Source organism: Cloeon dipterum, chromosome 1 (genome assembly GCF_949628265.1).
Source record: "Cloeon dipterum chromosome 1, ieCloDipt1.1, whole genome shotgun sequence".
NCBI lineage: Eukaryota > Metazoa > Arthropoda > Insecta > Ephemeroptera > Baetidae > Cloeon > Cloeon dipterum.
The window spans coordinates 32,519,679-32,546,504 of record NC_088786.1 but is presented as its reverse complement, the minus strand read 5'-3'; the positions used below and the strand labels follow the sequence as shown (position 1 = coordinate 32,546,504).

Sequence of the window (26,826 nt, the reverse complement as noted above, 5' to 3'; positions counted from 1 at the left end):
GGCCCGCTTGGGTTTAAATACAATCGTGTTTATTTGATTTATGAAAAGGGTTTACTCTACAATGCTAAGGAATCGTTTTCTCGGGAACAAAAATTATTTATGTACATGGACAGGCTTTCAATTATCATAGGCTTACAGACGAGAGAGATAAACCTACAACTGATAGATGATGCGCGTAAAATTATAATTGAGCCTTACTTAAATAGATCAGTGTTATTTCAAAAATATATCAAGAGTACTTCATGATTGAGCACTTGGAAATACTATCGGCGCCTCCCGAGTCCTTTCGTATGAACACTCTAGAGAAAAGTTGCAACCCGTCGATCCACGTCTGAAGTACGTCGGTGGCACTTTTAAGTCACATAATTCGTAGCGACGTCAAAATTTTGATTGCAAAAACCACAACGTTAAAAAATGTCGTCTTGTCACCTCCACCAAGTCGTGTTGTCTGCTCGTGTAAAATTTTCGTAAGTGGAGCCTTAAGCTATATCGTCAGCTTCCGGCCTTCAAGTGGAGCCGGTGCTCGACTAGAGAGTGAAGAAGGGAGCCACTGCAGTCCAGGCCCGACTCCCTTCTCCACTCCCTTCTTTAAGCGCCCCGATCGGCCATGTCTGCGCACAATAATCCGTGTCCGCGGATTCGACCTCACAGCCTGACCAGACTGTTCCTGCTGCCCCTGGTCGGGTTTCTGGCCATGTAGATGTCCATGTCGTGGTCGGTCCAGTTGTCCGAGGTGTCGTAGCCTGAGGTGTTGGTGCCGGCGCGTAGGTGCGTGTGGTGGTGGCGGTGAAGGGCAGACGAGCACCTGCTCGCAGGTCGGCTGCCCTCCATCGTCTGCTCGATGTAGCTCAAGCTCTCACGACTCCGGGAACGTGTCCGTGTGCCTGCGGGTATTAATTAAATCTGTTACTCCCCGATACTTATATTAAAATTGTCTATTAGTCACGTTTAAAAATTTGACCATTATTATTCATTTATTGGACACCATCGGCGCACAACTTAATTACAATTTTGTTTCTTATAGCAGGCAGCTTGGGATAATGTAAAAGGTTTTTTTTTTGATAAAATTTGTCCATTAAATAATCACATTTATCATGCAAATAAGGACGATTTCAAATTTCATTAACTGGTGTTGAACGTGCATGTGGTTCTTCTTAATACAAATAATTGTTGTATTTTGGTTGCAAGGCTCTTTTAAGTAATTTACAAAAGTGCAACACACAAAAATAGTGAATGTTACGGTACAATTCACATGCGCACACGAATTTTTCTCAAATTACCCATCTTGGATCCAAAAAGCTCATATAGATGGCTGTAAAATTTGAGAATATATTTAATCCTATATGCTTTGTACAGCTGTAAATTTGATTATCGTTTCTAATTTAAATTTATTTACCTTGTTGAGCGCTAGGAGGTCGTCTTTGGGGCGAACCAACTCGAGACATTCTCTCTGAGGGGGCCGCAAGGGACTGCCTTGACTGTCTCAAATCTGAAAATTAAACAACCCCTATTAAAATCCGGAAAGTGAGCCATGATTTGCAACATTAATTAAACTAAAATCTACACTAATTACTGTGAGAGTTAATAAGTGCACAACACAAATTTTAGCACACAAAATGACTTACAGTAATTGTTAAGATTTTTAAAACAAACACAATTCGTGCAGTTTCGAAACAAATAATTCCGTGAATTTAATTGAAGAATTACAGTTTCACAGATAACTTGAACAGTTAGTGCACTGCTTTTAAGAAAACAACGAGGTGCGTGATTAAATTGCTTTTCACGACTTGCAAATTAGGCAAATTAGCCGTTAATTGGTGCTGATTACCTGCGCGAGACATGGCGCCGGCCGAGCTCAAGAATTTAGCCGCTGAGAGTCCTGAGAAGGATCTCTGCGACTGTCCGTCGGCAATGGAGCGCGATACAGAGGCTCCGTGCACGCCTGCTTCACAACCCATTACCGATCCTGTGCACAGGTGCATAACACACGGCATTAATTCGGGCAGTGCTCGATCACGAAATTAAGCAAACACACAAAGAGGTAAAAACAAATGTAAGTCGATCTTGACTACATACAATGTGCAAGGGTTAGTCAGGGTATTTACACCGAGTCAGGTACTTACCGTGGTGCGAGGGAGTGGCCAGCACCCTCGGGCGAGGAATGCTCCTGGCACTATACATGGAACCGACCTCCCAGTCCCTGGCCAGGGTGCTCGGCTGGTGCGACCTGAAGCCGCTGATCGACGGAGGCGCACCAGACAAAGTTCCTGTTGAGGTACACACAAATGGTAACAGCCTTTTTACAGCACATTTTACACACAGCTCAGGAGCTAGGCTGTTCTGATTGTTAGAAACAAGGTAAATTGATGGTCAAAGCGGACTTGATGGGTATTTAGGAATGAGAAATGAGAACCATGCATTAAATGATCAACGAATCGTATAATAGAAATTAATTTTGCTTTGATGAGAGCTGATGTATTTTTCCGTATACTATGATAGTAAATTTTTATATAATATGCTAGGTCCAACTATATTTTTATACACTACTTTTGCTACTTTCACACGAAAAATTAAAATTCTCTTATGATTATGGTTCCTTCTTTTTTTTTGGAAAAAGCTATACAGTAAATGAGCGTTATTGACACACAAAGAAGCACAGAACACGTAACGTACCTGACATGAGCAAGTTTGCTGCCTTGTGAGGGCAGAGTCCGTGCGGAATGGAAGGGGGCACGACCTGTTGCTGCCTGGTGAGGGCCCGTCGCAGCTTTTGCGCCCTCCGTCTGCTCACCACGAGCAGCGCAAGCACGGCCAGGAGGACGACGCCGCAGACGGCAGCACTGGCAGCGACCGTCACGCGGTCCATGTTGCCTGTGGAGGCGCCGGCGTATTTCTGCTCGGTGCGGATTTCGCGGCACTGACGTGGAGGAACAGTGTCTGGACTGGCACGAACCTCCTCTAGAGATACCACGCACACGACCAAACACTCCTAAAACTCACCGCGTTTAGGATAATGATAATTTTATTTATTTTAATGCGGTCTTACCTGAGGAGGAACGTTCTTGATTTTGAATTCGCGTTCTGAGGCGTCCAGGGGTGGTCCCTGCTTGAAGCTCCTGTCGCCAAAGAGCCTGTAAACCACCCTGAAGCCAAGAATGTTAGTTGCTCGCGAGTCCCAGTTGATGACGACCGAGTTGTCCACGCGATTGGCCGATTTCACGATAACCTGATGATTCGAAATTAATATTCATATCTCCTTTTAATTAATTATGCCAAAACCTCATCATCGTCGTCTTCCATTCCGTGCCTGTGGGTGCCACCCAGAATCAGAGCTGGCTTCTGCTTGACTATTGGGATTTGTGCCCTAGGAGCGGTAGTAGAGACGATTCTTGGAGTTGGGACAGCAGTGGTCAGGGGTGGTTTTGACACGATCACGTTGGCTGAGCCCGTTAACCTCGTCCTTTGTGTAGTGGTTGTTGTGATTGGCCTCGTTGTTGTCGTGGTTGTGGTCGTCGTTGCGCTCGTTGTTGTGCTCCTCACTGGAGCTGGAGTGGTTGTTGTTGTAGTGGTGGTGGTCGTCGATGGAGTTGTTGAAGGAGTCGTTGTTGCCTCTGTTGTGGTTGATGTGGTGGTGCTTGTCGTCGAAGAAGGCGCCGCCACGGCCAGAACAGGGATGGCGTTTTCGATGATGGCCGAGGATGCGTCCTCAACTTCGTTAGTTGCTTCGCAGGAAAGCTCTGAAATTAATTTACCAAGTTAATTATTTCGCCTCATTATTCTAGAGTTGGAAAAAATATACCTTCAGGTTGGATCGCAGCGAACGTTCTGTCGCGGAGTCTGGGTGGCTCTCCGCAGAACTGCGGTGCCCTCTCTCGACTGGTCACTTGCAGCTCTCCATTTTTGAGCCAGTTGGCGAGCCACTTTAGCTTGCAGTCGCATTTTAGGAAGCGTCCTCCGATGCTGAGGCCCCTCAACGTCGTGTTGAGGCGGACCAGCGAGGACTCGGCTACGGACGCCAGGGGGTTGCCGTCAAGAGCCAGGAGGGTCAGCGACGGTGTGCCGTTGAAGGCGTCCGTCGGGAGGGAGGTGATCAGGTTGAACCCGATGTCGAGAACCTGAAAGTGTAATTAACAGAAATGACGCAACCAATATCAACGGAAACGTTTTTTAGACTTTTTTCGTTCCATTAAAAGAAGCCCAGACATTGTCTTCCGGTTTAGGCGTGATGTTCTTCTGCTCAATTGAAACTGGCTGCCAATTACTCTCTCCGCAAACGCGTATTTCGGCGCGCCGCAAACTGAATTAAATGGTGCGCGCAGCTCGCCGTGTTAATGATAGCTTCCGTCGAATTGTGCAGCAGAGGTCACGTTTACCCGTCGTTCAGTCGTGCCCGCTGATCGTGTTTTCACTTTTTATTGAAAGATTTGCCGCAGACGTAGCGCAAAAATTACAATTTTACCGCGTGTTCAGCAAGAAATTTGGCGGTACGTGCTTTCTTTCTCTCGGCACGTTTGAAACGCTCGTTTCGTACGAGACAGGTGGAAAGCAGCAAGTAGTAAAACAGCAAAACTCACTCTGAGCTCCTTCAGGGTGGAGACTGCTGGCGTTGGGAAGTCAGTGAGCAAGTTGTTCAGCAGGGATAACGAGCTCAGAGTGTCGGCGACCCCAGCAAACGCATCAGGCGCCACGCTCTGGATCAGGTTGCGTTCCAGGTTGATGGCCGTCAGGGAGTCCAGACCCTGTAATTAATTCAAGCACAAATTATGAGTCGCTAATTGTTTGCAAATTATGTCCAGTAAAACATCGGCTTTATATGATCTTCTTGTTTTAGAACTTCATTATTCGTCCTAAAATTTGCAGAATTTCACTTTCTGGCAAAAGTAGAAGAACTTTCATCGGAAATGGGTGATCGCTTCGATTGTGACGTGAAATTCTGAGCATAAAACCGAAAGTAATAATAATATCATTTTGGCCGTGCAATCACACGTCGCTTTCTTATGGTTGATCCACATTCACCCACAAAAACGGGCATAACGATTGGTCACGATCTCGATCCAAAATGATAAATAATGGCTGTTTGTTCAGCCGACCGACCGAACCGACGTGTGTTGATAGAGATTATTTGTACGCAAAGGGACTTTCATCGCCGCATCAGCATCTTTTTGCCGCGCGTCTATTGTTGCGAGTAAAGCGGGTGCGAGGTAAAAGTGGGCCTCCTATACATGTCCAGCGATTAATTTATAATGCGCAGCGTTCGTAATTTTTCCAATATTAAGCCGTGTGATGTGAGTAAAAGTGCGAGCGAGCACTTTCTTCCGTCACGTCGCGTGTCAGTCCTTTCCCATTATTCGCCCGCGCATGATTTACGACCGACGGAAGGCATAATAACAAATCGAATGAATGGCCAAAGCGGATCAAGATCTGATCTTATAGTAATTGTTTTCTCATTCGCACGCCAGTCGGAAGAAAAGACAAAGAGTCCGCTGCGTTCAGTCAGCAAGTTCACACGGCTGATGAAGGATGTGTTAGTTTTACAACCTAAATCTTTAAATCTTTTCCGTGTTTAACAAAACTATTCTTTGACAAGAAAATTGACCTCGCATTATAGTTTTTCCGTTTTAATTATATTTCTAGGAGGAACAGCGGTATCATTTAGAAAACCGGATAAATATTTACAATAAAAATGTGCTATAAAGCATACCTGAAGGTTTCTTCCTGCGGCGGCACCTGACGAGGGCAGTTCCCTCAGTCCGTTCTGCGCCAGGTCGAGGAAAGCGAGGGCCCTGAGCCCCCTGACCGCCTCAGGTAACCTCTTCTGCCTGGTGCCTTTCAGGTTGAGATTTCTCAGGGAGCCCTCCAACCCGTGGAATGCACCTGGCTCCAGGGTGAGTTCGTTGTCGGCCAGCTTCAGGGTGGCCAAGGAACCGAGAGAGCTGAAAGAGTCCTGGGCCACGCGATTCAACTTGTTTCGCGACAGGTCCAGAAGGGTTAGGTTGCGCAGGGGGCGCAGCGCTGCCACCGGCACCGAGTCGAGCAGGTTGTCCTGAAACACGAGAATTGCCACGAAAACGATTAAAGCAGGCGTCCAGACACGGGGAAAGGTATTAGGTTGATCGTGGCCACGTCCCGATGCCATTCGTGATCAAATAGACTTTAATTTGATCGGAAATTGCTTTTGCTTTGCCAGGATTATGAAGGCATTGCGTGATTCAGAACAATAAAATTGGTCTTGTCACGTGAGAAATGAATCGGACAAGAAAAGGTGCAATTGATAAGGAAAACAATACGATTGTTCAAGGAACAATTTTCAAATCGACAGATGTGCATGACCAGTCCATTTTTGTTGCGAGAGACTGGTGAAACACAGTGAACTGGAACGCGAGAGTGTTATGTGTATCATTACATATCATTAAAGTGTTGGGTCACAAGTTAATTTTCGCTCAAAAGTAATTATCCGCGCGTGGATCGTGCTATTCCATCAGCGCAGAGAGCGAAAATTAAGCAAGTTGCTCTAATTTTGCATTGTTTTGGTCATGTTGTTCGAAGGCGCGTAACACGATAATAACTGCAGCGTGAACGTGACAAGTGTTCTGGTATTTCTCTTTCGGCTCTTGATTATGCGCGTAACTCGATGATCTTTGTCAGAAATCGCTTTCTTATTAGGAGCAGCTCAAAATAGTGCAAGGGCGGCAACCTGGCATTTATGTGATCGCCGAGATAAAAGGTGGGAAAACTTTCTTTTATTGTTCGGCTCGGACGAATCAACTAGGCATTTTTTCGGTTTCGTAACGCTCGTCATCCTGGGAAAGAATACCTGCAAATTGAGGTTCTTGAGCGAACCCTCGTGCCCCCTGAAGGCCCCGGTCTCGATCTTCTCGATCTTGCAGCCCGACATCTGGAGGCTGCGCACGCGTCGGACGCCGGCCAGCACGTCGGCGGGCAGCGAGCGGACGGTGCTGTTGCTGACGTAGAGCAGGTCAACCACGGGGCCCGGCCCAGGTGGCAGGTGCCTCTTCAGGGCCCCCAGCAGCAGCGGCCAGTCCACCAGGTCGCACTGGATGGACACCTCCCTGGCCAGGTTGGTCGCGCACAAGCACGCCGACGACAGCTCTGGGTGGTCGTTCTGCCACGGGCATAGCTGCGCACTGACACACGCCACCAACGCCACGCTCACGCATAGCCAACGCAACGCAGTCATCTGGAAAAAGAAAAGACATTGTGGATTAATTAACTTGAATATTAAAAAATGGCTCTTATTTAGGTGGTTTTTGATCGGAATATTCGGAATTGAAGAGGAAGTTTTCTCGCAGTTCTGATTCACAAGGCTTTGAAGCCTGAAACAATTGATTGCACTCATTGCTTATCTCAAACAATAGATAAATATTAGGGAAGACATTTAGATAATCATTTAGTTAAATTTTTTCACGTGTTTAATTTCCCCATTTTGCGCATCCAAAATCTGGGTTTAAATTATATTGCGTGCTCTCAGAAGGCACAGTTTCAATACATTTCTTTCATTCAGAACGTTTTTCAAAATGATTTCTGTTTTCTTCATCCAAATAGATACGTTAAAAATTAAAATCAATTTTAATTTTTTAGCAAGGATGTATCTTGGTCCATTGGTTAGTTATCCAGGCAATATTTTTCACGAGGGAATTTAGAAACACGTGTACAGCCTTAATTTATCTCCCGTTTCACTGTTTGCTTTAATTACTACCCCTCGTGCATTTTTTCCGGTCGAAAATTCAACGAAATTGGTCTGCTCGTAGTGACACATCAAATCAAACCGGATGGGCTTGAATAAGTTTTGAAGAGGATGTGTGCTACACTTGCGCGCAATGGAAGAATCAGAAAAAAAGCAAGCGTATCGCGTCTAACCCAGTTTCTGTGCGTCGCTGAGTGTGTGTAATTGATGCGGGTTTTATTAGCAGCCAATTTGAAGGAAGAGCGAGATATGGCGTGAATTTCGCTCAACGCGCGTGCGAGATATGGTGCTTTGAAATTAAGTTACTGTTAGCATCAAAACAGCTATATAATATATATCGCGCCAGGGATAAGTCGAGATTTGTGGGTACCGTTGTCGACGCGGCAGAAAGATGCCACAGGTGATACGATGACATGTGAATTCGGCTTTGTTGGCACGCATTTTTAATTCGGTACTCGGCATTGTGTATACACCATGCGAATTATTCATTGTTGCAGCCGCGCCGGAGTATGTGTTAGTTTTGCCATCTGGCGAAAATTACTGCATGTTTGTTGTCGTGCTATCTCTGCGGTTGCATTCCTATCGCCACGCGTGTTTCCTCAGATTCGGTTTTAATTAGGAAAAATGGAGATGCGAAGAGGAGAAGGACTTGTTAGCGCGTGCGATGACGGCATCGTTTAAAGTGTTCGCTCAGCACATTTGCATCGGTCATTAATTTGGCAAAATTCGCCGTTAGATTGATGATAGGGGAACGCTCGTCAATTTATTTTGGCTGTCAATCCGAAACGTTATCACCGCTAGAGTAAAAGTTGTTCAAAAGTCAGCGCACATTCCAAAAATCCACATTTTCTGTGACACGAACCGCGACGCCCTTTTACTTCTGCTGAGGAACACCAATTAATCAACTTTCTCATTTTTTTATAATTCTGCTCGCGAAAAACCGAATTTTGCACTCAGCCCGAGATAGGCACTTGCTAATTAGGCGTGCCGCTGGCACCGATTATTTAAATCCAGCTCTTGAAACAAATTACGAGATGCACCGCTATAATATCTGCGGCCGCTCGAGTAAAAGTCCAGTCTGGTTTTCTGCCTGCCGCTCAGGAAAGCGAGGAAGTGACTTTACCTCTTCTTCTTCTTCTACTACTTCTGCGCTTATTAATTTTGCCTGCTGTCGCGCTGGACCCGTCACTCCCGTTACTCACACGGCTTTTTGTTCTGAACACGCAGAAATCGAGAGACGAAAGACGAGTTCAATCGCTTTTTACTTTTCAGCAACGAACCCGCACCCACATTTTGTGACACTTAACCCAGCAATTAGCCACACTTTCGATGGGTGCACCGGCATAATTGTGTTTTCGTTCGCTTCGTCCAAACATGAATTTTTTTATAAAAGTGCTTATTTCTTGGTGAATTATGCAAATTTAAAGAGGAGGAGTAGGCGCGGAAACAATGCTAGATTCACTGAACGTGTGATCCGAGGAATTATTTACAGCAAGAAAAATATGTAAAGGATGAATAGCTTTGTGGAATGTTAGGCGCGGCTGACTTTAAATTTATTTTTTCCCGAGCAAATTAATTATGTATCTTTACAATAATTAAAACAAACATAACAAATAAACTCTTTTTCAAGATAAATTGTTTGAATTTTCCAATATACTACAGGTTATATTTTTACAAAAGTTTCGTGTAAATGAAATATTGATGAATATTACCTTTTGAACCACTTTAAAAACCGAATACCGGCTTTGGATAATTATTTGTGATTTTATTTTTAGAAAAACGTGTATGCACATGCTTGTCCTGATTCTCGACTCAATTCTTTTCCTGGTCCATTTGCGTTCACCGCACGGCCAGTTACATAAGGCGCAACTGAACGGCGGCATATGAAAGCGGATTCATCGGAAAACACGCTGGCCTATATTCATGACGCACACACAAAGGTGTATTCAGCGCGCAAGCAGCTTCGCATCTTCAATTGAGATTCCAATCACCCGCATCGGCGCCAACAATAAAAAGAAAAAAGCACCCGATCCCCCGGCTGCGACCCAATTAATCCGACAGCCTTATTGGCACTGAAATTATTTCTCAAATGGCTTGGCACGCGCGCGAGGAATGCATCGTGGTGCGTAACTCGATAGACGCGTAGACGGACGACCCGCGGATGGCGAATGCATGTGTAATTCATACACACTCTCAAGTGTGGAACTACGAGAGCAGCGAGTGACTGGGCGGGTAGGTCGTTGATTCGTAACGGGACCGCACGCCGAGTTGGCCGCCGCCGCCACCGCGCCGAGCATCTCTTGGGCCAAACTTGTCTACGCTCACGTCTTTTCCTTCCTCCTCATCGCAAATTCGCTAATTATCTGGCAAACAGCCTTGATCGGCACCGGTGTCACACAAAGGATAAAGCGAAATTAGCAATCAGTTCTCCCACGTGAGCCGGATTTTGCAAGCGCTCTTGATAATTGAATGACCTGGTGGGAAGTTCTCCCCGTCATTTGCGTGCGAAACTGACGTGAGTTCGATGATGATGATGATGAAATGGAAATTATTGCAACTTCTTAGTTAGCTCGTCTGGAAATTTGTTTGAAGGATTAATTGCAGATGGAGGATTTAATTTGCTTTTGGTTCAACAAAAATTACTGATAAATTTGACGAAAGAAGGCTTTTAATGTTATCATTTAAAAGGTTTGTAACCGGTCTGCTCCACCATTAAGAATCTAGGCACTTAAAATAGAACTAACGTGAACCTCAGTTAAACATATGCAATTTGCAGTTTCGTAACAGTTAGGAGATGAAATTAGGGAAGACTAGAATAGACGAAGTGCCAAATTTCCCACAAAAACGTGCTCGCATTCCCGTCACAGTTCTGTCAAATTTTAGAAGCGAGAAGCGGTTTCTAACCGTTCCCCTGGCGCTTGGCCATTTGCTTTTTGTTTGTTTTTTCCCCGGAGATATGGCTAGGCCGAAACAATGGACCCCTTCGTGTTCTTCTTTTTTATTTCCTTCTGTAGGTAACTAAGGCAGAAGGAGCAAGTCGCGCGCAATATATCTCGTGCGGACAATCAACAAACACTCGCTCGCTGGGGAATTTTCCCATCGCTGTTTTTGTGCTTTTAAATGCCAATTTGTGTGTTTGCGCTGGCTACATCGAGTTTGGCTCTGCGCATTTTTTACTCGCTTGCCAAGCAGCCACTCGTGACATGCAAACCCATTTTGAATAAATTGCACAGCAGTGTCGCGAGAGGGTGCATCACGAGTGTGGGAAGTTTCCGAGCAGGCCAAGCGTAAAGAGGAAATTACACTTGGAAAATTGAGAATCCTTCTGCTCCGAGAGCAGTTGCCCTTGAAATGAATTTAAATCTGCGCTCTCATTCCGAAAATCCAACCTGCGCCCTGTGTTTTTAGCACCAAAGTAATTGAATGAAACTCGTTTTCTCGGCGTCCATCCGACCAGATCGACCCAATAAAATCAAAGTGACCAGTGCACGCGAGGAGACCAGTTGTTTATCGCCTTCTTCCTCTCCTGTTCGCTCCACTTGCGGTGTACTGCTCTGCACTGCTCGTCAGTCTTGACAAGCTAATTCTTCTCTCCGCAAAACCAAAGCTTTTTGTAGTTTTCAATCAGACCCAACCCAGCACAAGAATGGAAATCAGCGCCTTTCAACCTCCCAGGTGCTTTGCCTGCTCGCGTGGTTTGCCGATTAAATAAATTTAAGCAATCAGCGCAGAACGTGTTAACAGAAAACTAATTAAAACTGTTATATACCCAGATATCTCACGTATCACGTATTACCTGCGTGATTTATCCACTTAACTTGCTGCTCATAGACGTGATGTGCTCATTTGTAGCAGCTAAAATATTGGAGGGGAGTTCGAGACGTGGTGTCTTCACGGTTTTTTGCCGATGAATTATAAATATCGTTCTTTCACAGCAAATAGCCTAGTGATCGATATTTATTTGGTTTAAATTTATAACTACCCCTTAAATTAAAACTAAGAAAATCACATTCAAACGAGAGAAATCTCTTTGAACATTTTCTACAGTGGCACAACACAATAATTGCGTATATCCCTTTAGCAAGACGTGCAATCGCACTTTCTTTGGGTCCAGTTCGGCAGGAAATTGCAAATCAGACATGTCGATCGCCCGTTTCCGCTGATGCAACAAAAGCAGATCAATAAAACTCATGCAAGTTTTGCCGGGCCACAGCCTGATTTGGCCTGTCGTAAAGTCAATGACGTGCAGTTCGCACTTTACGACAGGCTACTTACGAGCAGTAAACATAATTGGCGACCACCTGACGAGGGGAGGATAAAATTATTGCGATTTTCGCGAGGGGAAAGTACGATTAGGTCGTGAACCAAAGGGAAATTCAGGCGTTTATTTGCACAGATTTTACTGCCGACGTGCGAACGCTGCCAATACCTTTGTTCCACATTCGTGCCTTGGCGATTGAAACTTTTGGATCATAAATAGACTCACGTGCAGACAGAGAGAAAAACAATATGCATCACGCTCGAATACAAATAAAATCTGAACGGTAAATATCGCGGAGCATTCCGCCGCGTGTCGCATGTGGCGTGGGTGATTGCAGCAGCCGCAGCAGCAGCAGCTCCCATTGACGGCCGTTACATTGGACCATCAGTTGGTTCGTTCAGCGCAATTAGTCTGCTGTGAAAACGCAACCCAGTTTGCGTAACAATCGATGCATTTTCGTGAGAGAGCTGAGAAGCGCAGCAGCAGCTCGCTCTGGGATTATTCTCGCTCAGCCGAGCAGTCAAGTTCAATGGCGGAGCAAAGGTGTGGTGACTCGACTCAGAGCACATTCAGACGCCGTGCCAAATTCGAAGAGATCCGATCCGATCGAAAGTGTGAAAATGGCTGGAAAATCTGCTTGGATGTAATCTTTCTTCAAAGTTACTAAGAGAAAATTTGTTTTTGGGTTATTAGAACGAATTTGGTTCTATTTATGATAATTAATGCAAGGAAATTATTGTTTTATGATTCGCCTATTTGCATGTTTTAGAATTAATTAATATTTAACCAAATTTACCCAAAAAGTATCAAAGGATCTACATGAGAAAGAAAAAAAATTGCGTGTTATTGCACTTTCAATTTGGCAGTAAAACGTTATTTATGTTAAAAACTATGCGCGAGCGTCTTTGATCTCCTTGAACTCATGTCGTGCACGAGAATCCGAATGGAATTATTAGCTTCTGTTTTCCAAGCTAGTTGCAGCAATTAGTTTTACTGGGTCGACGTGCTTCACCAAGTGCTCGGCGCTCTTTTCGCGTCAGTTTCTTTTGCCGCCTCTTTGCTGGATTTATGCCACGTTATTTTTTTTTTATTTGGCTGTCGCCGTGTGCATTAATTTGCAATCCGATCAGGTCCAGCCGAAAGAATGCTTAAATTCCCAGTTTGATAATTTATTATTCAATAATCGACGGAGCACGCCGTTGCTGCGGCAGAGTGGCAATCCCGTTACATAAACTCGCGCGCACATGCCACTCTTTATCCATGCATAAAGCGCCCGTTTTGTTGTGAGTAAAATCGCACGCAGACAGATGATCGACCTTATCAGCGGTGATCGTTAATTGCACCACAAAGACCCTTTAATTGCGCCGCACGCGTACGAGCGCAATGTTCCTTTTAAAAAATTTACAAATCGCAACAGGAGAGTGTGCGAAAATGACTCGGTTCGTGCGTTTTTCATCACTGAAAAGAAGGATGACTGGTTGAAATTTTACGACACGGCTCTTGTGTTCCCCCCTCGAGTGTTTGCTCAGATTTTGTCAACATTCTTGGAGCTAAGGTGTTCTTTTATTGTTCTTGGAAAAGATATGAATGTTTTTCAAACTAAAAATGCCAAAAATACTTGCTTTCAATGAAATCGGAATAAAAATGAACTAATATAGTTTTGAATTTGCTCAAATACTTCAAAATTTCGCTATAAAGATTGATTTTAATCAAAAGACAACTTTTTCCCACAAGCTTTCTGGCATTGGATCCACTCACTCTATACGTTCGTGCGTGAATGCTGGAGATTTTTCCATTGCGGCGGTCGAAATCTGTCTCTCTCCGAGCCGCCGAGTCAGAACGGTACTTGAATTAAGCAATAAAAATCAGGATTGTGTAAAATAATCAGTGCGGCGTTCGAGCATAAGGGAAAATAACGTTAGCCTCTGGTTTAGGCAACGAAACTCAATTAAATTTATTATGGCCGGTCGTATAAATTGCTGAATATTCATCTGGTGGCCTTTTAAGCGATTCCTATGGTCATTTATTAAGTAGGACTCTATTTTGAAATCTGTGCTGTGGTTAAATTTCATGAATTCAGTAAGAATAATTTGCAGTAATAATTTTTTATCCATCTTTTAAGTTAAATATTTCGTGTTCCGGCATGCAGAAAAGAGGGAAAACTACTTAAACAAGATGATAATTAAATCAGATGACTGAGAACAATTTTGCTTCAGTCCCGGAAGATATTTAAACAAAACAGCTTTAAGCTCCTCTCTCTCTCTCCATTCATCTTTTGGTGCCCATTTTCATATTTCCATTTTAGTCTGCTCTTAAGGTCACCGTTGATTAGAAGCATAAATTTCCGAGGCACAAGTTGCTATACTGCTTTAAAATTATGCATGATGGATCAGCATAGAATGCATAGCGAATGCACACACTGCGGGTAGCTTTTTCACACGAACTGCGAAAGACCTTGGACGGCACCGTCAAGTGTGAGTGGATTTGCGATGCTTCTCTTTTTCTCTCGAAACCAAACAAAATCCCCTTCAGCCACCGACACTGCCCATCTTCTGCAAAGCGCACGCAGCCAGGCCATATAATTACGTACGCCGGCCAATGCCTCGTTCCGATCATTCCGCCCAGGTCTTAATTAAAAAGGGCAACACTTCCTCCACACATTGGAATGGTTGGTTATCACGTTACGCGGCGCCGAGGTGAGTAACCTTGTCCCTTGAAAGTAAAATCGCACTCGGCCGGAGTGATAAGAGTCGGACATCAAGACACAGGATGGGACAAAATATCGAACAATCGACACGCTTTTTAATTCCATAACTGAGATAATTATGGAGAATTGTGTTGTATTTTTACACTTTGAAAGTACTCTGACGGTCAACTGTAATTAAGTGGACCGTGAAACATTAGTTTACTTGGGATAGGAAGTTGATGCGTCTCTATCGCATCTCATAAATAATGACCGACACAACCAGTTAAATTAATGAGCGCTTCTTTCATCTCTTTAGACACGCTTTTGAAGGTCTATACGGAGCTCTTTTCTCACACAAAATTTTTAATTTATTAAATTTACAAAGCAAAATAATTTTGTGCACATACTAGTTTCAAATTTTCTATAATTATGGTATATTTTTATCTTCATTCCTCCTGCGATTTTTCAGTACAAGCTAAACATTTGATCCATCAGAGTAAACACAAGTTTAATAACACTGTGCGTTGACTGCTCGTGCTCACCTTTGTGGTGTCCTTTGACGCAAATTATCCAAGAAAAGCAGCAACCGCAGAGAACCCTAGGTGTCGGTTTATCGCCTGCCCATCATCTCACTCAGCCGGAAAATGTCTTTTCGCGTGGGTGGCCGGACGTAGAGCACCGTCAATCCATGCCAATGCCGAGGACGCGTAAAAAGTGTCCACAACGCTGCTGAGTGACTCGCAAAACTCACTCCCGCGCCGACTTGCGACTCTGAAGGCACCGACTGACTGCAAGCCTGGGATGTTGACGGTTCTCCGTTGCAGCAGCGGTGAGGCACCTGCCGCCCCTCCCCTCCTTCCTCTGATTCAGGCGTAAAAACTCAGGTCACTCACCGGAGGGGAGGTTCTTTCTTTTCCTTCGTGTCTGCCTTCCTCTGAGCCGCCGTATGCGTTCGCCGCTCGAGGACACGATTTCTTCCTCTTCTTCCTCCCAATTACCTCTTTCTCTCTCTCTTTCCATTACTCTGATTGTGAGACAATAGCGATCGCTGCATCACTCAAGAATTCCTGGATGCACTCGAAGGAAAATACACTTAACATCAAAGAAATTTGGAGCCCTTTTAATTAGTTGAGAAACCAGAAGATTTAATATTTGGTCTTAGTGATGTACTAAATGTTTAGTAGTGGTAGTTGTATGAATATTTCTAAAATAGGAAAGAGGAGCAAATCCAAGAATTTCGCTTCTAATTAGCTAGACAGATGAAACAGGTTTTCATTAAAGTCTCATAAGCGAGTCAACTCGTGGCAAATTTTGGTGATTTAAAAAGTCATTTTTGCTTCACGAATACAGGTCGTTGCTATGTGATGCAGAACAGAAAAATGTATCGCATAATTCCTCAGCACAAAAGGATGCACACGCGTTACATCTTTCTTTTCACGGCAAACTCGTCTTTTTGTGTCTCTGTCGCGCGGAGGCAGCCGTCAGCGTGACTTTTCATTTGTATTTTCCGTGCGACAAGCGGCAGTCGTTGCTCCTCGCAATGTAACTCATTTTTTAGTGAATAGAGAAAATGAATAAGCGATCAGGAGGCGTAGAAAAACAGCTAGCCAAACAAACAGCTCTTTTTCTGACTGTTTATATACTCTAATGTGTTCACTTTCGCCTTGCACAAGACGCGCTGAACGATTTTTAACACCGCGCGCATACTATTACCGCACGCTATTGTGGCGAGAGGGCAAGATTTAATAAGAAAAGAGGCAATAAAAGCAGCGCGGCTCTGTGTTTTGCAAGCCGTGAAAAATTAAAAGTTTCTCCGGCGAAATGTGCTGCTCCTTGCGCATTCGGAGTGGAAAAGTCATGAGCAGGCCATAAAGGTGCGCGATTTACATGAACATAATTACAATGTGGCCTCTCCACGCACGCAAAGTACGAGCTCTCCGCTTCATGCAGAGATTTGCAAAACTCCAATTGCATTCCCAAAGTTATTTAGCTGTTTAAAATATTTTTTCTTTAACCTCCTGTAACAATAAGTGTGTTGTTTTTTTCTCTTGAACGGCAAAAGAAAGGAGAAATTGACGCATTTCGGCTTGGATAAGTATGAATTCATCTGCTCGAAATCTGAAGGAGAAATTCCGAGCGCACAAAGAAATCAAGAATATATACGTATATGGTTTATTACGATCACGACTTTCATCCATCCAGTCCACATTTAGTTTGATTAGATAAAAAAAAACTCCGCGTTTGGATGCACGCAGGAACCGTTCGTAGGCAAATGAAGAAGTATGATCTTTCCGCTCGACTTGCCGGCCGAGGAAACGAATCAAGAAAGTCCAGCTGCATGGATGAAAATCTTATTTTGCTGGACGCACCTCCGTGATTAGCAATTTCACGTAGCGCAGCAATTTCTCCCAACCGATCGAGGATGAAAAATGCAAAATGCATTCGCCGCTTAGATTAATCACGAACATCTTGATACCTGGCCTGCTTCGAGCAGAGGAAAATAATCTAATGACCAGCGCATCTGAAAGCGGCCCAGGGTGCTTGCCTTCTGCTCTATGGTAATTTTCAAATGGCTCTCATCTCATCTTTATAGCAAACAAAGCATCCGAGGATGGTCCAGATTTTTTTTAAGTCGCCTTTCTACTGTTTTTATGGGCTCGTTTCTTTGTAACTTCCAACCGCAAAACTTTTTCTTTGTTTGGATAGGAAATTTCTAAACAGAGTTATTTCCAAGCTTTTATTCAGGAGGATAATAGGAGGTGGGTAATTTTTTTTAATTTTTACTGCCTGATAATGGAAATAAAAATGTAATAAATCTGGGAACCACAACAGTTGAGCTTTTCTTTATTTTTAAAAAAGCCTTATGGGCAGGATTGACGATATCACATTTTTGGTGCACGAGGAAAGCTTTATTTATTTTTCTTTTGTCATTGAATAAATTAAATATTTATTATTTATTAACTTGGTTTGTATCAAGGGGCAACAGGGCAATTCCTTACCTTCCCACATTCAGAACAAAAATATTATAAAAAATCATCAAAACGTTAAAAACTAAATTATAGACTTACAATATAACTCCTATATTGATTTCTAGCTGCTTAGTTAGCTAGTTGGCTTTGAAAGTCCAATTTAACAAACAAATGGAAAATTTCTTGCAATCACTCTCACTGAGATTATTTGTAATTTTTACGACTGCGAAGTCGATCGGCTAATTGAAAACGTTTAACTTTTGCATCATCTTCATCTCAATTACTGTGACTCATAAACATGTACTCCAAGAGCACTTGAACACGCGGCAGGATGAGCATCCGCACTTTCGAGCCCGCAACTCGATACCCTATACCGGTTTCCACGTAAATTATTTTCCCCACAAAACGAAAACCGACGCATAATGCCGAGAAAAGCAGCAAAATCTGAGCCGATTTGCAGCACGCGGGAGAAAAAAAAATTGTGTATGCGCGTGGCCTTCGCGGACGACAATGGCTTTTTGTTGTCGTTAATGAAAATGCAGCGAGGCGAGCGTGAATCACTCTCGGCTTTTGGAAGAAGATCTCCGCTCATTGTCTATTCCAGGCGCACAGCGGATCCAAAGAACCATCGCCACCGCGACTTCCTCGCGTTCTTTTAATTTATTTGCGGCCGTGACACCACGACTCGAATAATTTTCTATTCAAAATCCCGTGCACCTCTAAAAGAGAGTTTTAAAATTGTGTCATATACATAATATCCCTGAGCACGAAAGCTAAGGCAGAAATAAACATTCAGACATTGTCATGAAAAACACTTTCAAGGATGCTACATTTTAGAAATTATCATTAACAATTAAATGCTAAATCTATTGCGTTTCTGAACTTTTCAACTATGTAAGCTAGCAGGGAAGCCGCTCACACGCTCTCCGAAATTTAAAGGAATTTTTTCCATCAGAATTCCATGATATGAATATTTTTTATCTAGTATTATAGGGGACCTGTGGAGGAAATAGTGATTTCCAAGTTTTTTTTCGACTGATCGACACATAAATTTAAATCAATTAAACCTGTAGCTCCAGTATTTGTCACTAAGATAAGATAACATTAAAAAAATAATATTTAGCCAGTCCAAATTTTAGTAAGTATAAAATATTTCATAGCCTGTAAATAAAAATATGACTGGTTCTTTGCTTTTAGATAAAATTTTATAAAATAGGCATATATATTTTGAAAAAAAATCTGAACGTCAAAAGTGACCCATCACTTGATTCCTCTTCATTAAAATATAAAGTCTAAGAACCAAATTTCATATACATTGAATAAAATTGGAATATTTAGCTATTGCAATTTCAAAGCCACCATTATCGAATATAAAATTTTGGTCATTGAACTTGATTTACAGTTTACATCATGCCAGGCTATATGCATATCAAATGAAAACCAATAACGAGATGGTTGCATATTTAGTTTCATTTGATTGGTGATCAGTGAAATAATAAAATATAGAAACTGATGCTGTATTAAAAGTTATCAACGTGCGAATTTTCTCTTATGAACTCTTTACACCGACGGAGGCTGAGGCAGCCGCAATTAAAGATGCGGATATGTTTGTACTTGTTTTGTACACAGCATTGTCTCCCGCGACTGGTCATTGGCTGCTGGCGGATGAATGTAGGAAACGCATCTCTCACTTGTTTTCCTGCGACTTTATTGGGTCACCTCCGCAGCAGAACACATGTCGACGTCGATATTCTTAGCTCCAAATGAATTTTTATTCTAAAAATTAATTATGCCCGTGTTTCAATTACAGTTAAGTTTAATAATTAACTACCGCGGAATCCGCTAGTTCCGCGGCAGAGAATTCATTAATGAGCGATTCAGTGACAGCATTATAATTATTATATCACAATTTGCCAGAAATGCACTTTCGGTTTTGGATCCTGGCAAAGAAGCCGCCGCGCTAAATTAGTGTAAAAAATTACGAGATCATCCAGCGCAAAACGAGTGCTTTTTGTCCGTGTTATTTCATGTTTTCCGCAATTTTTGGGTGTGCTCACCATTCGTCATTAACGGTAGATCCACCGCAAGGAAGTGTGCGTGAACATCTCGGGTATGAAAAGCACGCTCAGGTGAAAAAGTACAAAAAGTGATCGGCGCTCGCGATATGAAGAACGGAGGCAGGAGCTGTGAAAGACAGTTCGCGGATCACGACCTGCCAATTGTGTAACATTCATAATTCATCAGGAAAACGTACGCTCCGCAGCAATCGATAATTAAACGCGTCGCGTCTGCATCTTTTATGCAAATCCAAGAGGAAGCGGCGAATTTTCCCATCACGCGCCGAAATTAATACAGCAATCTGGACAACTTTCTATCCGAATTTGCCAACTGATGGATTTTGTACCGGCAGAAAAAAGTTGAACAGAAAAATTGCGCGATGTGTTAATAATTTGCTCGCTCGCGGTCCATTACAAATGGAATGTTCACCACAAATATATAAACTAACGACGCGACTGTGCAACAGCATTTCCTTTCCCAAGCATTTCAAGAGCGCCAATTACTTAAGTTGGTTAACAACATTGGCTATTTATTTTGCTCTCCATTCGTGGGTCCTCAAGGAAAGTGTATAACTTAACTAGACGTTTTCTTTGTTCACTAATTACTTCTTCCAAACAATCGTTTTTCTCACTGCGCCAATCGTATTTTATTATAATTTTTTAAATGCTGAAAAAAGAAAACCAAACCATTGTATCAGAGAGCGATGAGCTAATTTAAATTTGAACAGCTCAAAACAAAATTATTCTATGTTGCTATGTAGAGGTTGAGAAGCATTGCTCAACAGCCTTTTCTTCTGCACTAGATCAAGTGAATCCCTAATTATAAGCCGAATTGCATCGAATTCCGATCGAAATCAAATGGAACCACGGACATTTCGTGATGCAGAGCAGCCGCATTGTTTGGCAAAAGAATTACGCAAATCGATGCTGGCCGAAATTATCCGCAAGAAAGATATTTATGCTCATGCCTTCTCATTACACAAAGCAATTTATAAATCCAATTTTCGTAACAAGACGGATGGAATTCGACTGTCGGGCCTCGAGGCGGAGGAAGGCGAATGAAACCAATTGCAAAGTGGACAGCTAACGCCTGCATGCTAGCAAGAAAAATGATTCAGCGCCGCGGACTGATTTTACTGCTTCGATTGTGATCGACGGCACGTATTTGGCCGAGCATAATGGGCCAGGCGTGAGTTTTGACCTCAGACCCGAGCACACGCCGCCGGAATAAATAACTTTCTTTCCTCCTGACATGAGAATTTTCCTTAATTTTCGAGAAAGATAAATTTTGTGGAGGGAACGTGGAAAACTTTACTTCCTGTTTTGTGTAAGGCGATCTTTCATGTTTTCCACTTTTAAAAAAATCCTTTCTCTGAAATTAGATCTCTTATTTTATTTTAGCTTTGAAATTTATTTGCTTCTTAATTTAACTTCGATAATAATTGACTTACTTCAACAGAGAGTTATTTCACTACAATGATTTACAACCATTTAAAAATTTCCTGGGGATTTTTCTTCGATATTTCCCATCCCATTTTTCTAAAAATGGAATCGTCACGATTGATATCTTCAAGTTAGTTAGTATATTAAGTTTTGAAGTTCCTAACTGTATCGATATTCTTGAGTATACGATAACAGTTGGTGGGAGTCTAGCAAAAACGCGCTGCAGAAATGAGATTGAATGCGAGCTACTTGTCTCACCGCAACATATCGGAAAACGATGACACAATCTTTTTAGTTTGGTCAACCAAAAACTATTAGCTGCGTGTTTTTTTTTGCAACTGATGAGGTGAAACCTTTTTCATTCACTGAACAACGCACACAAGTAGTCCAATGCGTGGCTCAAACTGCTTGTCATTTTTCCAATTTAAAGCCAGCACTAAACAAAGACAAAGGAGAAACCAGAGCGGTCGCAGCGTTAATGGCCAGACGAATTGCAAAGCGAGATTTCACCTCTTGAACCATCGTCTTCTAGAATGTTGCTCAAGAAATTTTATTCTCTGTGTGGGTGGCTAGGCTATACAAAAATTCATGCTCTTTTTGTTGAGGCGAACCTTTTAAAAATGGTCAGACAGCAAGAATGTCACACCCACGAGATGTAAAATTTATTCTGGTAAAAAGTTCTTTCTCGTGTCACCCTTTCAGAAGTGCTCAACAACTGCTATAGTTTATAAAAAAGTTTATGTCAGTAGGATTCATAAAAAAATCATTTTCTCGTCACTCTCCTTCTTTTTGAAAGTTTCTATGGATGATTGAATTTTTTTTTGTTGCTTCCTTTAAATGGATATTAAGTGTTTTAAAAGAAAACCACTCTGCTTAATTGGTTGAATTAAAATTTTCCCTTCAAGGAAATCAATAAAAATTGGCTGAGTGTTATGCGTATGCAATGCATTTTTTAATGATCTTAAAATTAAAAAATGTTTAAAAAGAGGAATGATACTGGAAAATGCTTGTTGCCAATGCATAAACTCGTCCCTTAGGATTCAGTTAAAGCCTAAATTGACCTAAGAAGCACTGTAGTTTTTCGAGAAAATTGGCTGGAAAGTTAGCGTGCTTTTCAAATGGTAATGGCTGTCTCCTTACTTGAAATACGATTGTATTTCAAAATACGATTGCATTTCAAAACCAAGAGTTTCCCAATAAGTGGCATACACCGTTGGACAGGTCTCGACGAGAGGAATCGAAATATGCCAAGAAAATATGTTCAAGCCCTGTAAATTTTGGAGAAAATTGGCAAAATTTGAATTTTTATCGTAGAAAGGGCCGTTTTTTACTATTGCAAATTGTTGAACAAATTGTTTATCGATCAATTGTTTATGGCAATTCAAATAATTTTCAATTGTTGCCCAGTATCATTCCACTTTAAACCGGACTTTATGTTTCCTCGTTGTCAAGAACGGCAATTTATATTACGACTAATTATAGTATCAGCTTAACATTTGATTGAATCCCTATTTCACGGTGAAAAATAAAAAAATACACTGGTTGATTGGTCAGACAATGAACATTGCTTTGGATAGATGATGTGAGACGGAACTATTCAAGCAGGAAAACACAATGGTCCTGTTTTTAATTTAACAATTGAACTATGGGTGGCCACCATAGAACATTCCTCGAGTGGTTTCTTCGATAAAATATGGTGTTTTTTTTTTCAAATAAACTTCATAGCAAAATTGCCAATTTTTATAGGTTTTTACCTGATGATTAATATTGATCGTGAGATCGTCAGGTAAGACCCTGACAGAACGCATTATTGTTTTAGTGGGCTGAAGTCAAATTTGTTCAACTTTGGAATGTGTAAAATTTTCCATCCGCCTGAGCGAAAGTCCCCGAAACCATTTCGGGTCAGATCATCGGCACGTGCGTGGAGTGTTCGAAAAGTAAAACAATTAAATTCCTGCGTCCACCCGCCGCGCGTGCTTTGGCAAAGACGCAAACGGACACGATATCGGCATTTGCAATGAAACACACGACAATGGAGCACCCCGCGACGGCCGCGGTGACCTGAATGGCGGCGAACGGTGTCAAATGCGCGCTTTCCATCGCACTTTTGCGCCTGCTGACCCCGGCCCAGGTCGCAGGGTCACACGCCTAGGGGTCACACTTGCATCCTGAGTCAGGTGTGCGGTTGACCAGCGCTGCGATTTGTTTTCACTCGCAACCAGGGTACGCCGTTAGTGCACTGCATTTGAAAATAATGCTGATTTTAATGAATAAACGCGCGCGCGCAGGCCTTGCGTTTCGCCGCCGCTCGCGGTGCCGCTCGGCTGCCTTTTAATTGCACTTAAATATTTATTCGGCAGCTATCTTGGTCATGAACGTGCTCCGTCGAGGCTGTTTGCAGAAACGAGTTTGTTTGCTCAAATCAGACGCAAAATTAACTGTTATGTTTTCAAAACCGAAACGATAAATCCGGAATCGCCTCAAAGCATGATCCATAAAATGGTAATGGTGCGTTGCAATTGAAAATTATCTGGATTGTTCGCGTCAGAAAGCGACCGTTTTTGGTTATTGTCGTTGTGTTTGCTAAGAGCATGAAGCAAAACATGATTAAGCTAGAATGGAAAACTCCGATTTGGCTATTCGGCGTTTTTACTTCTTTTCACGGCAGATATCAAGACATTTCGTCAAGTTTTAACAATTACCATTAGTTCTGCAGTTCTCTAGTGTTATTTCATAAATCATTTTGTTTGAGACAATGAAAATTTAAGTTTCCAGAAGTTTTTGGGATGCTCTCCTGATTCTGTTTTGACTAAAAACTGACCAAAATAAATATAATTTTCCTGCCAAAAAATCCACTAAAATGAGACTGTGAGAGAGATTTATAAACGCCAAGCATAGATTTTTGGCTGATTTAGTTGGTTTTAGTCCGTTTTCAGGCTCGGTATAGATGGTTTTGGCAGTTACGGATGATTTTAGTCGATTTGTAGTTTGGTTTAAATGTAAAGGGCTCAGATAGCCACCATCAGCCGCCGGTCGAAAGTCGAAAATATCAAAAAGTTCCTTAAAAAAATGACCTCCGACCCTTCAGGCCCTGAAGCAATATCAAATTTTATTTTTAAATATTTGTCGCCGCCGGCTTGGCATTGTGCCGCTGAGACCGCTATTTAACTGGTTTAAAATTGCATGATTTGTGCTCATTTAATGTTCCCACAAAGATTGGAAGCTCAGAAAAAAATCGATTGTTTAAATTTCATAGCCCTATAACTATTCAAATTGGCCATGATATTGATTTTTTGTTACTGTTATGTCGTCAGCAGGCGTTAAAATAAAATATAGATTAATTCTAATCTGGTAGCATCTAAACTGAACGAATTCGCCCTAGAGCAAGACATTATGGTTCTAGGAACGAGTCTAAATTACCTTTTACACATTTCGCCGCGAGAAGAATGTGCGAATATTGCGAAATTCCCAAAGCTGACAATAATAGCATTAGCTGTTCTCGCTTGATACACTCGGAATTCCGGCTCTACCGTTAGCGCTCACCGCGTTTTCAGCATTACTAACCCGCATTGGATCAACAAGCAAACAACACACACTCTTATATAAATTCATCCGACTTGTTTTCTTTCTCACACTTTTTGTGCAGAAATTTACTTTTAATTGCCTCCGCTACGTACATTCATTGCGCCACACTTTCTTGAATTTATTTTTAATTAACCTAGAAAATGGCCACAAACAGATCAGAAAAAAATGCACGAGTCATAAACTCGCAGCTGATATTTTATGGCGGCCAGCGTAATTAGTATTTGTGTTACTCGAGCACTTGTGTTGTTTTTTTTTGCCTCCGCCTCATCCGATCTCTTCACACACAAAGGGTTCAGCCACTTTTCATGTGCACCGACGGAAAATCGCGCGAGGCGAATTTCAGAGCTGCTTCAAGGCTGCCGAAACCAAACAAAAAACGATCAATTGTCCGCTGAAATTGCGCAGCTGCACGGACGAAATCTGGTGCTTTTCTCACAGGTATGCTTGTCAGCGGGATTGACCACGTTTCCGCGCAATTAGTTGGGAAAATTGCTCCTTTGCGACAGCCGATATGATCTTTGCAACAAGAACTTCAAAAATATGTGAAATTTCAAACCGTAAAATTCTCTTTTATAGTTGCTTGTGTTTGGAAAAAAAACAATTTCTTTGTCCCTTCAAAATGCTCAATAGTTAAGAACGAGGGAGAATTATTTTTTAATGATCTCAGGTGCAGGTTAATTGCATCAATAAAAATTATTAATGTTTTAATTTACATGAACAGTGCATAATGTAAAATGGCGAAACAACGTGTAGCCTTATGCTTTGCATCTTGCGTTTTAATTTCTTACAACGTAACAGCGGCACCTTGGGCGTATTGCTCCCACAGCCTATTGTTTCAGGGGAATAATAATTCCTACTTAAATTTTGAATGCCTGATGATGAGACCAAATTTAATTTCTTGGGATGAACTCTACAATTAATTATAACTTTGCAAATTTTAATGTAATTTTTCATTTACAACTGGGACCGGAGAGGAAAGAAAGAATGACATTTAAAAAATACACATGACTTTCACCTTTTTTAATTTATAAAGATTGAAAAATAAATAAAACCACATTAAAAATTTAGGCACTGATTCTGCTCTTCACTAAAAAAGGCTCGGGACCAACAAGACTTTGCCTTTGTCCGAATAAAAATTTAAAAAAATTGTTTTCTAAATTCCTACAGAAGAATTTCATTGAAAAATTGCAAGCAAGGTAGTGTTTCTACTTCATGAGCACATCGATCGAATCCTTCCATGTCTGGAGAACAAAGAGAGTTCGCCTAGAGCAAAAAACTGGCCACGATGAGAATAAAAATCTGATTTTGATACGGCGTTAGCGTCGGGCAGAAATGAAAAATTCCTCTTTTGAAGTGGACCAGAAAGAGGAAGCAGCCTAATCTGTTTGGCTCCACTTTTTCCGAGCCACCGACTTTCGATTTCTCGTAATCGCGCGCTGATCTGCGCTAAACCCTGAATGCACACTCCTCCCACGCGCCTCGCCGCTACTTCAAAAAGCTCCGGAGCAGAATTTGAAAGCAAAGGTTGGGATGTGTGCATCAATATATGAATGGACGGCGATGATAATGCACGCTTTCGATCGCTAATGCACACGCAGCTGGGTGCTGCTGCCTTCAATGGCCAAATAATCAGACTGCTGGAAAGTTGTTGTTATTTTGGAGCTGTCATTTGCCGACGCACTCGCTCTCTATTTGAAAGCGCTCTTTGTCCACCACGACTGATCCAACACGCGCCTAACGTGCAATTTAGCCTCGCGTAAGTACGTCTCCTCTAATTGATTCAAAGGCTAAACGCAAGGAAATCAGTCTTGAAAGCAAAGTGGTCAGGAAAAATCTACGGAGAGAAATTGCATGGAAGCCTTTCTCCAGCAGCAAGGGCTTAAAAATCCCAGGTTTTTTTTCTTAATTACACGGTGCCCAATCGGGCAATCGGCTCTAAACGCATTCAAAATGTTTAGTAATTTGCTCGTAAATAAGAGATTTTTTGTTGATATTTTATTTGTTAGATTTTCAAATATACGTCTAGTAGGGTTCGCAAAAGCCCGCATTTTTATCCTGCAAAATACTGATTTTAGCGGATTTTTCCTAAACACAAACATACATTTATTTGAATTGTAGAT

At 42.2% G+C, this 26,826-nt stretch overlaps 2 protein-coding genes across 5 annotated transcripts in view; one reads left to right on the top strand and one right to left on the bottom strand.

Moving 5' to 3' along the window:
• Rab3GAP1 (RAB3 GTPase activating protein subunit 1) overlaps positions 1-26,826 on the top strand; it is a 33,588-nt gene that overhangs the window by 2,203 nt on the left and 4,559 nt on the right. The gene's annotated exons all lie outside the window — the stretch shown is intronic.
• On the bottom strand, positions 8-15,459 carry haf (leucine-rich repeat and fibronectin type-III domain-containing protein hattifattener). 4 transcript variants are annotated; one of them, XM_065476771.1, is made up of 13 exons: positions 15,195-15,459; positions 6,815-7,198; positions 5,702-6,043; positions 4,575-4,739; positions 3,800-4,115; positions 3,280-3,737; positions 3,047-3,226; positions 2,674-2,989; positions 2,124-2,267; positions 1,829-1,966; positions 1,397-1,489; positions 1,281-1,312; positions 696-884 (listed from the first exon to the last, which is right to left on the bottom strand). In XM_065476771.1, exons 2-13 carry the CDS (start codon positions 7,196-7,198, stop codon positions 849-851), a joined length of 2,604 nt encoding a protein of 867 aa, XP_065332843.1. In that variant the 5' UTR covers positions 15,195-15,459; the 3' UTR covers positions 696-848. The 4 variants fall into 4 exon arrangements, with proteins under 4 accessions (XP_065332842.1, XP_065332843.1, XP_065332844.1 ...); XM_065476770.1 differs by lacking the exon at positions 1,281-1,312 and having other exon boundaries at positions 8-884; positions 15,195-15,458; XM_065476772.1 differs by lacking the exon at positions 1,829-1,966.